The sequence below is a fragment of the Somniosus microcephalus genome, unplaced genomic scaffold (assembly GCF_052327205.1).
Source record: "Somniosus microcephalus isolate GS21.2 unplaced genomic scaffold, FLI_Smic_1.0 scaffold635, whole genome shotgun sequence".
NCBI lineage: Eukaryota > Metazoa > Chordata > Chondrichthyes > Squaliformes > Somniosidae > Somniosus > Somniosus microcephalus.
The window spans coordinates 119,447-133,929 of NW_028225822.1; the positions used below are offsets into that span (position 1 = coordinate 119,447).

The 14,483-nt window shown below is 45.8% G+C and overlaps 1 protein-coding gene across 1 annotated transcript; it reads right to left on the reverse strand.

Moving 5' to 3' along the window:
* Positions 1-1,058: 1,058 nt before the first annotated feature.
* Positions 1,059-10,019, reverse strand: LOC147081233 (matrix metalloproteinase-17-like). Its single transcript, XM_085980868.1, has 3 exons — positions 9,860-10,019; positions 4,609-4,866; positions 1,059-2,137 (listed from the first exon to the last, which is right to left on the reverse strand). Exons 1-3 carry the CDS (start codon positions 9,918-9,920, stop codon positions 1,818-1,820), a joined length of 639 nt encoding a protein of 212 aa, XP_085836994.1. The 5' UTR covers positions 9,921-10,019; the 3' UTR covers positions 1,059-1,817.
* Positions 10,020-14,483: the final 4,464 nt, after the last annotated feature.

Sequence of the window (14,483 nt, forward strand, 5' to 3'; positions counted from 1 at the left end):
TTCAAGAAGGAGTTGGATATATTTCTTAAGGCTAAAGGGATCAAGGGATATGGGGAGAAAGCAGGGACAGGGTACTGAATTTGGATGATCAGCCATGATCTCATTGAATGGCGGAGCAGGCTTGAGGGGCCGAATGGCCTACTCCTGCTCCTATCTTCTATGTTTCTATGAACACCAGGCGAGGACAAGACTGAGTGATGCCTCGCCGAGTCGGATAGCCCACCGACATTTACTGTTAAAAGCTCACACGTGAAATTTTATGGAGTGCTTTAGAATCTGCGCTCACTTCTGTAGAGGTATAATTACTCGAAAAAGATTCGAGAGGATTTGCAGGAGATTCTTAGCGTACAATTTCCTTCTTGGTTGAGCACTCGAGACTAATACCTCTTGAGGGAGGGCTGGGGAGGGGGCAATCAAAACAGATGTACCACTGCATTTTACAATCTTTGCAGCACAAAAGGTCTTTCGATTACTTGAATCACGTCACCTGAATCCAGCGAATCCTTGAAGCTTTACGCTCGCACATCACTCAAAGTCAAGTTGCACCGTTTCCACTTTGCGCCCTCTTCGAAAGGTTTCACCCCCCCCCTCTTTGTGTCTGTTCTACTTACATCAAAGTCAACAATGCACCACACTCTCAGCCAGGGTACGGTGGTGTAGTGCTTATGTTACTGGACTAGAAATCCAGTCGAACTAGGAGTTCATAACCCCGCCGTGTGGTATTTTGAGAATTTAAATTCAGTTTGAAAAATATCTGGAAATAAAAAGCTGCTATCAGTCAGTAAAAGTGACCATGAGTTCAATTGCTGTTTTAGAAAACCCACACTAATGTCCTTGAGAGAAGGAAACCGGGTGACCTTACCCAGTCTGACCTATATGTGACTCCAGTCCAACACCGATATGGCTGACACTTGACGATCCTCTAGCCAGTATCAAACCGCTACAAAGAATAAAACCAGACGGGTCTGCAACAGTTCAAGGAGGGGGCGCACCACCCTCTTCTCAGGGTAACTGGGGATGGGCAATAAACGCCACGACACCCATATCCTGGGAAATCATTTTTTTTTTTAAAAGAGCTTCTTGGGAATTTTATTCAGAGTCTCACTAATTCCCCATTATTCATTTTCGACCCACACCAGCAATAAGCAACAGTGACCAATTATCAGAGCACGTTATATTATAATGATCAATTATAAAATCGAGGTGTTGCTGGACTGGGAGCCAGTGTAGGGCAGCGAGCGCACTTGGTGCAAGTTAGAATATTCATCAAAGCTTTCTGACGGTGGAATCTCCTCGCAACTCACTGCAGCCTCCAGGTCGCCCCAGCGAGAGCATGCTGCTGGCTGACAATACCCAACTCAAAACAACATTGCCTGAACTCAGCCTCCACCTCAAGCACCCAATGGAAAAATAATGCCGTGCCTAGCGAGTGAAAATATAAATATAAATATAAATAATTGCAGGGTGTGTTTCAATACCAGTGACAAACGTCCCATTTCATGGTATTGGGTATCAGGAACACCAGCTCTTGGTCACAGCCACACAATGGTCCTCGGACTCCACTCCTGTTTTGTATTAAAAAAATAAATTGTCTGAGCTTTCATTGATGATAAAGAAGACTTTCAATAAATTCCTTCATTTAAAAAAAAAGGTCTATTCATTGCGAATCCATCCAGTGTCGAATGCTCCAGTCAGCTCCTCACGTTGATACTCTGCATTCGTTATCTTCAGACACTTCCTAGCAAGGCAGTGAAGGTTAATTTTTACACAGCTATTGCTGCATTGTGAAGCTGTCGGGATAGCATCGATGATGCCCGTTAATCCAACCCGAGCCACAGTGACACCACAAACACAACAGCGAGATTCACTTCGCGCCTCAGCGCGGCTGCGAGTCTAGACGTCTCGGCTGCAGACGTACAAGAGCAGTTCCTTTTCTCGTTCCCCGACCTGGTCTCATCGTGGTGATCTTGGGCCGTTCGGGGTCTGGGGCGGGCTCGGTCTGAAATTGATGAGTCTGCCTGCATCTCGCTGCATGCCAGCCAATCCCTGGCCACCGACTGTGGGTACCCAGGGTCCACTTCCATGTTACTGTGCGTCACCTTCCAGTAATCCTTCCCCTTGAAGAAATAGGCAGCTCCTAACGGGGAGCGCAGAAGGTGAAAATAGAAAATAGTTAGGCCACAGCTAGAGCACTGAGTACAGTTCTGGTCACCACATTACAGGAAGGATGTGATCGCACTAGAGAGGGTACAGAGATTTACCAGGATGTTGCCTGGACTGGGGAATTTTAGCTATGAGGAAAGATTGGAGAGGCTGGGGTTGTTTTCTTTGGAACAGAGGAGGCTGAGGGGAGACCTAATTGAGATGTATAAAATTATGAGGGGGCTGAGATAGAGTGGACAGGAAGGACCTATTTACCTTAGCAGGGAGGTCAATAACCAGGGGGCAGAGATTTAAAGTAATTGGTAGAAGGATTAGAGGGGAGTTGAGGAGAACTTTTTTCACCCAGAGGGTGGTGGGGGTCTGGAACTCACTGCCTGAAAGGGTGGTAGAGGCAGAAACCCTCATCACAATTAAAAAGTACTTGGATATGCACTTGGAGTGCTGCAACCTACAGGGCTACGGACCAAGAGCTGGAAAGTGGGATTAGGCTGGAGAGCTCTTTGTCGGCCGGCACGGACACGATGGGCCGAATGGCCTCCTTCTGCGCTGTAAATTTCTATGATTCTATGATTCTAAACTTTCAGTATGTTACATCTTATGCATTCATGTTATATATCCAATGTCTTGTGTGTAGGTATCTATTATGTCTGAAATTGTCACACTTTAAAGTGTCACATATTATGCATTTTATCCCACTTGAAAACATAATCTAGGCCGACACTCCCAGTGCAGTACTGAGGGAGTGCTGCACTGTCGGAGGAGCCGTCTTTCAGATGAGACGTTAAACCGAAGCCCCGTTTGCTCTCTCAGGTGGACGTAAAAGATCCCACGGCATTATTTCTAAGAACAGGGGAGTTCTCCCCAGTGTCCTGGTCAATATTTATCCCTCGATCAACACCTAAAAACTGGTCATTATCTCATTGCTTTTTGTGGCATCTTGCTGTGTGCAAATTGGCTGCCGCGTTTCCTACATGACAACAGTGTCGGCATTTAATGGCCTGTAACGCACTGTGGGATGTCCTGAAGTGGTGAAAGGCGCTATAGAAATGCAAGTTCTTTCTTTATGTGTCACACTTGCACCCGATTGGCTTACGTCATTGCTAAAACAGCAACCAATCACAGCATTTTAACATAAAGGTTTAAAACAAAGAGAACGAGAAACGATCTTTTCTCACGGCTGCCACCCGAACACGGGGATTTACAAGCAGCCGCCAACCTACAGAAACTTTTTGCAGCAACAGCGATTAGCCTCCAATTGACTTCCGGATGTGCCGCCTCAGACAGGGAGCATGCGAGCAACGGCCTTAAAGGGGCAGGCCAGGTTAAACTCAGCTCACTAGCTAAACATCATAACCATGCCCGAGACTGCAGACTACCTTGAATGATGTTACAGGAGACCAGCTGGTATGAAGCAATGATCTCTCAGTTTCAATATTTGCTGGAGTTTCGCAATTTTATTTTTCATCCTACACAGAAGAATGGGAAGTGAGAGTTGCTGAGCAATCGAAGTAAACGGGGAGGAAAGTTTGTGGGGAATACTTTTCAACAACAACTTGCATTTACACAGTGCCTTTAACATTGTAAAATGTCCCAAGGTGCTTCACAGGAGCATAATTAAAATTTGACCCCGAGCCACATGAGGAGACATTAGGACAGGTGATCAAAAGCTCGGTCAAAGAGGTCGGTTTTAAGGAGCGTCTTAAAGGAGGAGAGAGAGGCGGAGAGGTTTAGTAAGGGAATTCCAGAGCTTAGGGCCCAGGGCAGCTGAAGGCATGGCCGCCAATGGTGGAGCGATTAAAATCGGGGATGTGCAAGAGGCCAGAATTAGAGGAGCGCAGAGATCTCGGAGGGTTGTGGGGCTGGAGGAGGTTACAGAGATAGGGAGGGGCGAGGCCATGGAGGGATTTGAAAACAAAGATGATTTTCAGGGGCGATTTTGTGAGACTCTACACCACTGGTGGAAACCCCAAGTCGTGCATGTGAGGGTCATAAAATCAGAACGACGGGTTCCTCTCAATGGGTGCAAGGGTTCTTGCTCATCCTAGTTCCTTGACTATAGCACTAAACTTTTAAAAACAAAACGGATTGACGTTAAATTGGGAACATAGGACCAGGAAGAGGCCATTCAGCCCTTTGAACCTGTCTCACCATTCTCTCAGATCATGGCTGATCTGTATCTCAACTCCATTTACCCGCCTTTGTTCCATATCCCTTAATTCCCTTACCCAACAAAAGCCCAACGATCTCGGTCTTGGAAGCTTCAATTCTCGCCCAGCATCCACAGACTTTTTGGGGGGGGAAGAGTTCCAGATTTCCACTACAGATTGGCAGGGTCACAGAGAGGTCAGGTTGTAAGGATGGGAAATTGAAAATGTCCTCCGCACTAGCTCAGTAGGGCTGGGATTAAGGCACGTTCATGGGAGAGAGTTAAGGACACAGACGTACCATCGGACCATTTCATAGCATCATCAACATGGCTGGGCAAACCATCCCACAAGAGGGTGTCCTTCGGATACTCAGGGTCCATTTTCCGTTGGCGGTCATCATATCTCCAGTACTGATTGTCCTTAAAGAAATAGGTCTTATCAATGTGGGGACAGACAAAGGCTGCGTCAATACTCTTTACAGAGAGGCCGAAGTCGGTGATGAAGCGTGGGTAACTCTCCTCCACATTGTTATCTTTGAACACCCAATACCGGTCTCCTGTCAAACAGAAGGGAGAGATTCGTTAAAAATGAACTTGCATTTCTATAGCGCCTTTCACAACCTCAGGACGTCCCAAAGCGCTTTACAGCTAATGAAGTACTTTTTGAAGTGTAGTCACTGTTGTAATGTAGGAAACACAGCAGCCAATTGGTGCACAGCAAGCTCCCACAAACAGCAATGTGATAATGACCAGATAATTAGTTTTCAGTGAAATAGATTGCGAGATAAATATTGGCCCAGGACACCGGGGATAACTCCCCTGCTCTTCGAAATAGTGCCAGGGAATCTTTTATATCCACCTGAGAGAGCAGACGGGGCCTCGGTTTAACGTCTCATCTGAAAGACGGCACCTCTGACAGTGCAGCACTCCCTCAGCACTGCGAGTGTCAGCCTAGATTTTTGTGCGCAAGTCTCTGGAGTGGGATTTGAACCCACGACCTTCATAACTCAGAAGTGCGAGTGCTGCCCACTGAACCACGGCTAACACAGCAAGAATTAATGTGCGTACATACAAGTACACTGTTTAGTTTGGCTCAGTTAACATTTTTTTTCCCAATAAAGTTTTGGACTCCCCCAAAATCCTAGAATGATCCAGCACAGAAGGAGGCCACTCAGCCCATCATCCTTGTGCTGGCAAGTGGGAACATTTTCCCAAAGTCTGATCGCTAACTCATTTTTGGCGAGGGGATTTAAAACAGGCGTTCGGCGGCTCATTTACATATGTAAGGGGCCTAATGCCTGTTTTAGGCGGTCGACTGGAATGCCTGCAAAGGGTGCCTTTACCAACATGGCGACGCTCTTAAAAAAAAGGTGCCTTTACCAACATGGCGACGCTCTTAACACAGGCGCAGATCAGGCACGGGACAGCTTCGTCCCGAAAGGTGAACCTTTGGCCCCCGTTTTACGCTGTTAAGGCAACGGGGAACAATTTCATCCCAGACATCCATTAACTAAAGGAAAGGCTGAACAGGCCGGGGCTCCTTTCTCTAGAAAAGAGAAGGCTGAGGGGCGACCTGATCGAGGTCTTTGAAATTATGAAAGGGTTCGATAGGGTAGACGTAGAGAAGGTGTTTCCACTTGTGGGGGAGACCAGAACTAGGGGTTGTAAATATAAGATAGTCACTAATAAATCCAATAGGGAATTCAGGAGAAACTCCTTTACCCAGAGAGTGGTGAGAATGTGGTTGTTGTGGTCTGGAATGCACTGCCCGAAAGGGCGGTAGAAGCAGAACAATAGTAATAGTCAAAAGGGAATTGGATAAATACTTGAAGGGAAAAAATCTATAGGGCTACGGGGAAAGAGCAGGGGGAGTGGGACTAATTGGAGAGCTCTTTCAAAGAGCCGGCACAGGCACGATGGGCCGAATGGCCTCCTCCTGTGCAGTGTCATTCTATGATTCTATAATGTGGAACTCGCTGCCACAGGGAGTGGTTGAGGTGAATGGCATAGATGTATTTAAGGGGAAGCTGGATAAACACACGAGGGAGAAAGGAATAGAAGGATATGTTGATGGGGTGAGATGAAGAGGGATGGGAGGAGGCTCGTGTGGAGCAGAAACACCGGCACGGACCAGTTGGGCCGAATGGCCTGTTTCTGACCTGTAAATTCTATGTAACTAGGCTCGGAGGCCAAATAGTTCTTTAAACATACTCTTAAAAGGTTTATTTTAGGAGGAATTGTTCTACGTTAAGCACTTAAGCCTTTTGTTAAACTTTTCAGAGTCTTTTAGATTGAGATCCCAGGCTTTTAATCAAGAAACGAGTAGCTTATTAACATCAAAGAACATCAACTCTGCTTGTAGATTAACTGCGGCTCTTTATATTGACTTCATAGCGTGACACCGAAGACAAACGCTGTAAGACACAATACTTACACATCAATGGCTTCTGAAATCTGCATTACAGAACTGGAAAGCTGCCGGATTCAATATTTCGAGAAATTCTACTGCGGCTAAACCACAGAGACTTGAGCTCGTAATCTAGGCTGACACTCCCGGTGCAATACTGCAACTCAGAGTAAATAAGCTCAGCACAGGGAGGTCTTGCAAGGTCTGTACTATCCAATGCCCCTCTGGCCATCCTATAACATCCAGCTTTTTATTTCCACATTTTTAAAACATAGGAACAGGAGGAGGCCATTCAGCCCCTCGGGCCTGTTCCGCCATTCAGTGAGATCGTGGCTGATCTGAATCTTAACTCCATCCACCTGCCTTGGCTCCATATCCTTTCATACCCTTGGCTAGCAAAAATCTATCAATCTCAGATTATTAACTGAGCTCGCATCTACTGCTTTGTGTGGGAGAGAGTTCCACCCTTCTACCACCCTTTGTGTGAAGTGTTTCCTAACTTCTCTCCTGAGTGGCCTGGCTCTGATTGTAAGGTGATGTCCTCTTGTCCTAGACTCCCCCACTGGTGGAAAAGGTTTCTCTCTATCTATCATCAATTCCTTTCAAAATCCTAAAAACCTCAATCAAATCATCCCTTAGCCTTCTCTATTCCAGGGAATACAAGCCTAGTTTATGTAACCTCTCCTCATAATCTAACCCTTGGAGCCCTGGTAACAATCTGGTGAATCTTCACTGCACAGAAACCCGTGACCTCTTCCACCTAAAAGGACAAGGGCAGCAGGCGCATGGGAACACCACCACCTCCAAGTTCCCCTCCAAGTCACACACCATCCTGACTTAGAAGTATATCGCCGATCCTTCATCGTCGCTGGGTCAAAATCCTGGAACTCCCTCCCTAACAGCACTGTCACCACACGGACTGCAGCGGTTCAAGAAGGCGGCTCACCACCACCTTCTCAAGGGCAACTAGGGATGGGCAATAAATGCTGGCCTTGCCAGCGATGCCCACATCCCATAAATGAATTTAAAAAAAACTCCCTCCAAGGCCAATAAATCCTTTGAGGTGCGGTGCCCAGAACTGAATTCAAATTCTCAAACTTCCCATGGTGGGATTTTGAACTCATGTCCATCTGGACTAATTCCCAAGACACCAGCGATAGTTGCATGAACCACACTGCTGATTAGGGGCGTCCCAATGGGAATTTCAATTTTAAGAAAATACAGTCCCCACCGTTTCTAGCGGGCATGTTCGTGCAAACGGGATTTGCCCACTATACACGATGGCCGGTATAACGGGCTATGGTGAAAAAACATAGTTTTAGTAGGGGGTTTTCATTATTACTATGAATGATGGAAGAGACAGATCTTCATAGGGGTCAACAGTCTATAATACAGGAGATTGCAGGAGGGGGCGGGGAGGTAGAGAGTCCCATGCGAGACTCCCCGTGAATGGGAAGATTATGGGGAGATTCGATAGAGGTGTTCAAAATCTTGACAGGTTTTGATAGAGTAAATGAGGAGAAACTGTTCCCAGTGGCAGGAGGGTCGGTAACCAGAGGACACAGATTGAAGATAATCGGCAAAAGAACCAGAGGGGAGATGAGGGGAAAAAAATTACGCAGTGAGTTGTTGTGATCTGGAACGCGCTGCCTGAAAGGGCGGTGGAAGCAGATTCAATAATAACTTTCAAAAGGGAATTGGATAAATACTTGAAAAGGAAAGGTTTGCAGAGCTGTAGGGAATGAGCAGGGGGGAGTGGGACTAATTGGAGAGAATCTTTCAAAGAGCCGGCACAGGCACGATGGGCCAAATGGCCTCCTCCTGTGCTGTATCATCGTATGATTCTATGAAGCCGCCTCATGTCCTTATGACCGGTTTCATATACAGTAGGTCACTATTGAAGAAACCAAACATGACTGAGCGCAATGCGATTACAGAAGCTTTACTTTAAAGTGGTGAGAATGTGGAACTCGCTGCCACAGGGAATGGTTGAGGCGAGTAGCACAGATGCATTTAAGGGGAATAACAACAGAAAATGATGGAAAAACTCAGCAGGCCAGGCAACATCCGTGGAGAGAGAAACAGAGTTAACGTTTCAGGTCGAAACCCTTCGTCAGGACTGAGAAAAAACACAGGAAATGAAACAGATTAAAAGGCCAGTTTGGGGGCTGGGAAATGGGGATGAAAGAACAAAAGAGAAGTGAAGAGACATTAAGAGGTATTCAAAACCAGACGAGATGGTGATCGGACTAGTGGAGACAAAAGACGGCTCTAGATGTTTATTAAATGGATGCAGTGTGAGGTGTGAAATGCGCTGGCAGGATGAGCGACAGCTGCATTTAAGGGGAGGCTGGACAAACATATGAGGGAGAAGGGATTAGAGGGTTATGCTGATAGATTTAGATGAGGAAAGACGGGAGGAGGCTGGAGTGGAGCATAAACGCCGGCATGGACTGGCTGGGCCGAATGGCCTGTTTCTGTGCCGTATATCCTGTGTAAACATTTGCTTGCAATTGTTCTTGCTTCAGGGCACCTAAAGGAGGCACCAACTGGTTGGTCAGCACAGCTTGTTTCTGGAGGAAATAAACAGAGCGCTTAAGGCGTAACTAGCAACTTTGAAATTGGCGTTAATGCTTGTCCATCTTTGGCTGATTTTTAAAAATAAATTCAGTGTGGGCATCACTGGCAAGCATTTATTGCCCATCCCTAATTGCCCTTGTGAAGGTGGTGATAACTGCCCCTCTGAAATGGCAGCTCAAGAGTCAACCACATTGCTGTGGGTCTGGAGTCACATATCGGCCAGACCGGGTGAGGGTGACAGATTTCTGTCCCTAAAGGACAATAGTGAGCCAGATGGGTTTTTACGACAATCCGGTAGTTTCATGGTCACCATTACGCTAGCTTTTTATTCCAGATTTATTTAATTAAATTCCCCAACTACCGTGGTAGGATTTGAACTCACATCTCCAGATCCTTAGGATTACTAGCCCAGTAACAAAACCACTGTGCCACCGTACACCCTAATGATCTAACCGAGTGCCCGCTTTAGAAGGCTGTTTTTTTAAGTGACGGGGGCCGCACTTGGATGTATCGAGTCAGCGAGTGAATCTGCCGCACGACAGTTGACGGAGCCCAATACTTACCTTTGAAAAATACTATTTTGTGGTCTGCAGTTCGCTCGTACACGGAGTCCACGCTGTCCATGTTGCTAGGCAACCCACGCCAGAAGCGCTGGATCTCTGCTGGTTGAAAGGAGACCAAATGCCTGTTACGGGTCAGCCTCCAGAAATACTTCCCTATTGGAGCAAAGGCAACACGTTACTGAGGGAACTGAACGCAAGCACAGATAGCCAAGTGTGTGGCTTCTCATTGAGCGGTGGGATTGTTCAAATTGTGCTCAAATCCCTCCATGGCCTCGCCCCTCCCTATCTCTGTAATCTCCTCCAGCCCTACAATCCGCCGAGATCTCTCCGCTCCTCCAATTCTGGCCTCTTGCGCATCACCGATTTCCATCGCTCCACCATCGGCGGCCGTGCCTTCAGCTGCCTGGGCCCTAAGCTCGGGAATTCCCTCCCTAAACCTCTCCACCTCTCTCTCCTCCTTTAAGATGCTCCTTAAAACCCACCTCTTTGACCAAGCCTGTCCTAATATCTCCTTATGTGGCTCAGTGTCAAATTTTGTCTGATAATCGCTCCTGTGAAGCGCCTTGGGATGTTTTTGCTATATTAAAGATGCTGTATAAATACAAGTTGTTGTTTATTATCCACATGGCCTCCATCGTAACAGAATAAATGGATGTGCGAGGGTCGCTGCCCCCTGCCATTGGTCTACTCCCCACCAGACTCATCTGATGGCCAGGGCCGGCAAGGCCAGTGGCCCAGAATTGGATTCTACTGTTGGGCGAGCTTCCTGTGGGGGTGCGAGAGGCTCCAACAGCTCAGAATGATCATTTGTATCAGGCCCAGGGACCAATTTCTCATGGTGTTCAGACGCAGGGATCGTTAGCGTTTCAAAACCGACCCAAACCAATTTTCTTTGGACCTGATCTACCTCAATGCGCTCTGATTCAGAAAGAGGGAAAAATATGGCCCAAAACTATGGATTGCCTGATCCTGAACCCCAATTGTCTCAAGGCTGCTGTCTTCATAGTCCTATCGATGGACAAAACCAGCAAGACTTCCATCAGAACCTTGGTTAGAGCACACTTGGAGCACTGTGAACAGTTCTGGTCGACATATTATGAAAAGTATAGAGAGGTACTGGTGAAGGTGCAAAAAGATTTACAAGGATGGTACCAAAACCAGAGAGGTTATACCTATCAGGAAAGATTGAACAGGTTGGGGCTCTATTCTCTAGAAAAGTGAAGGCTGTAGGGTGACCTGATAGGGGTCTTTAAAATTATGAAAGGGTTTGATAGAGTAGACACAGAGAAGATGTTTCCACTTGTGGGCGAGACCAGAACTAGGGGCCATCAATATAAGATCGTCACTAATAAATCCAATAGGGAATTCAGGAGAAACTTCTTTACCCAGAGAGTGGTGAGAATGTGGAACTCGCTACCACAGGGAGTGGTTGAGGCGACTAGCAGAGATACATTTAAGGGGAAGCTGGATAAACACATGAGGGAGGAAGGAATAGAAGGATATGTTAAGAAAGAAAGAACTTGCATTTCTATAGCGCCTTTCACAACCTCAGGATCTCCCAACGCACTTTACAGCCAATGAATTACTTTTTTTGAAGTGTGGTCACTGTTGTAATGTAGAAAACACAGCAGCCAATTTGCGCACAGCAAGCTCCCACAAACGACAATGTTCTAATGACCAGATAATCTGTTCTAGTGATATTGATTGAGGGATAAATAGTGGTCAGGACACCGGGGAGAACTCCCCAGCTCTTCTTCACAATAATGCCATGGGATCTTTTACGTCCACCTGAGAGAGCAGACGGGGCCTCGGTTTAACGTTTCATCCAAGATACAGCATCTCTGACAGTGCAGCACTGGGAGTGTCAGCCTAGATTCTGTGTTCAAGTCCCTGGAGTGGGGACTTGAACCCACAGCCTTCTGGCTCATAGGCGAGGGTGCTACCCACTTTTTTTTAATATAAATATACTTTATTGAACATTAAGAACATTTACAACATCTTGATCATTTCATTGTATGATACAAATCAATTTCACCGCCCTGCACAGCCATTCCGCCACCACATTTTAACATCAAAACCTGAAGTTTAATTTGTCACCTGTAACATATATTAATCGATTGTACTTTAAAAATTGGTTGTAAAATACTATCCTTAAATTCCTTTCTGAATAAAACATCCACAGAGCCTTATAATGGTCTTTTAGCTTATATTTAAAATACTCTTTTAGATTGATTCTCCTCCCCTTAAAAAAGAGCATTCCTTCTTTGCACAATCACGAATCTAGCCAAACTGAACATTAAATTAATTGCCGCTCCGCTAGACTCGGGCAGACTCTCCTGCAATCCCCATCTCAAAATTGAGTCCCACGGGATTCCCATTCTCGCTCTTCGGTCCCCACCCAGCAAAAAAGCTTCACACAACTGTCGAACATAGTACTTAGTCATTTAACTGTGGACATAACACCAGTAAATGGGACAGAGTCTCATCCCATGTCCCACACACTGGGCAAGTTGCCGCCTCCACTCGCCCAATCTTGCACAAGACCGTCATGGTAAAAATCCGGTTATGAGCCAATTTGAAATCCAGTTCAATCTACTCCGGACATTTAAAATTCGCCCACACTCCCTTCCAAATTCTGTTGAAGTCCAACTGTGGGTATATACTCTGCCAAAACTCCTGACCAACAGGTGTCTTGAATCTCCATTCGCTGAATACCTCATAGAAATCTCGAGTATTACAGTTGTCAAATTGGACTAACTCTCCCCCTTTCTCCAGTACAAAGCTTGGAAAAGCAGGACGCATTTTACTTCCTTTGGAGATTTCCGCATTTATTTCTTCCATCCAATCCTGTGGCATTGCCCTCACAATCTTCTCATACATAATTCCTATTGCTTTTTCCTCTACCTCCTGATCCTCCTCCCACACCATGTCCCTCACTATCGCTTCCGGCAACCAACCTGGAATCACCTCGTATAATACATCTTTCACAGATATAATCCCAGCTTTTATAAAAGCTTGATTAAATAAAACTTCTCCTTCGATGTTGACCCACCTGTTCAAAAATAAGGGCTGTTCTAAAAATCCCTCAGCCCCCTTGGGCATAAACTGTGCACACTTTAAAAATTGAGCCCAAGTCTCTACAACCCCCTTATAAAACCTAGGGAGAAGTTTAATTGATTTCAAAAACATATTATTGTATTCCATATACAATATCCCCTGCCCTCCTATCCCACTTCATTTAAAAAAATGCTCAAAACAACTCTTCCAAAAACTTGTATTTGACTTCTGAAGAAATCTCTTCGCCCATTTGATTCTAAAGGATTTTTTCTTCAAATCAATATCTGGGAAATTGAGTCCTCCCTGATTTCGCCGTCCAATGCTGGTATTGTAAGCCACCAAGGCTGGTTTCCCTTCCCATAAAAACCTCACACAAGCCTCTCAGATGGACTTTTCCGCCCACTCAGGAATATCCTCCACTGTCAATAAGTACCATAGCTTCGATAGCAGGAGGGCAGACACCACTGTCGCTCTTCCTTGCACTTTCAACCACCTTCTTTCCCATCTTCCCAAAATCTTTTTAATTTTCATAACCTTCGGTTCCCAATTTAATCGATCCACTTCATCCCTGTCTTTCTTGCACCCCATATGCACCCCCAGAACTTCCAAAGCCTCCACCACCTTAAGGGGACATTCCCCCAACCATTCCCCCCTACCCCTCCCTGCAACCAGGCATTGGACTTACTATAATTCACTCTGGCTCCTGAAGCTCTACAATATTCCTCCACTACATCCATAGCTTTCCTCACTGACTCCCCATTTCTCAATGTTAAGGTTGTGTCATCTGCATATTGGTGTATCACCAACACCAGCCCAGAACTGGGGACCACAATCCCAACTACACCTTGTTTCTTTCACATCATGTAACCTAATGGTTCTGCTACCAATGTGTACAACAATGGGGACAGGGTCAATCCTGCCTCACTGATCTCTGTATCGGAAAATACTTGGATAAAAAACCATTACATTTAACACAGCTAAATATGTTTGAATAAAAAGTCCTTATTGTAGTGTCCGTGTGTTGATAGAGACACTGAAGACAGGAGTTGGTTCATAGGTGTTTACGAAGCAAAGTCTGGAGGGGTACTAACGGATATAACACAATATACAGGCTTATATAGCCCGAGTGGCAATTACCGGCATTACAGCACACCTGGCGCTCTTAAAGGCACATACACCACAATTCCTCCCCTTTTAGCTAACCAGTACATCATATTTTAAGTAATTATTAATTACATGGTGTAAGAAAAATAATATACACATTGCTGTAGTTAATTAATTATAAGTCAGTCTCTCTGGAGGCTTCCTGACTCGGTCCGGATAACGCCTCGGTGGTGTAGTAGTTTCTGGTGGTGTAGTAGGTTCTTTTGGCAAGGCTGATTCGGCTTGAATGCCAGTGTCGGGTTCATCGGGTTCCAGTATCACCGGATCGGAGGTAGATATGGGTATCTCTACTTCATCGTTCGGCGTATAGAGTTGTGGTGTAGGTTGTCCCTTTTCGGATGACTCTATGATTTGGTCAGCATGGCACCTTATTATGCTTTCTCCGATGTCCACGGTATACATC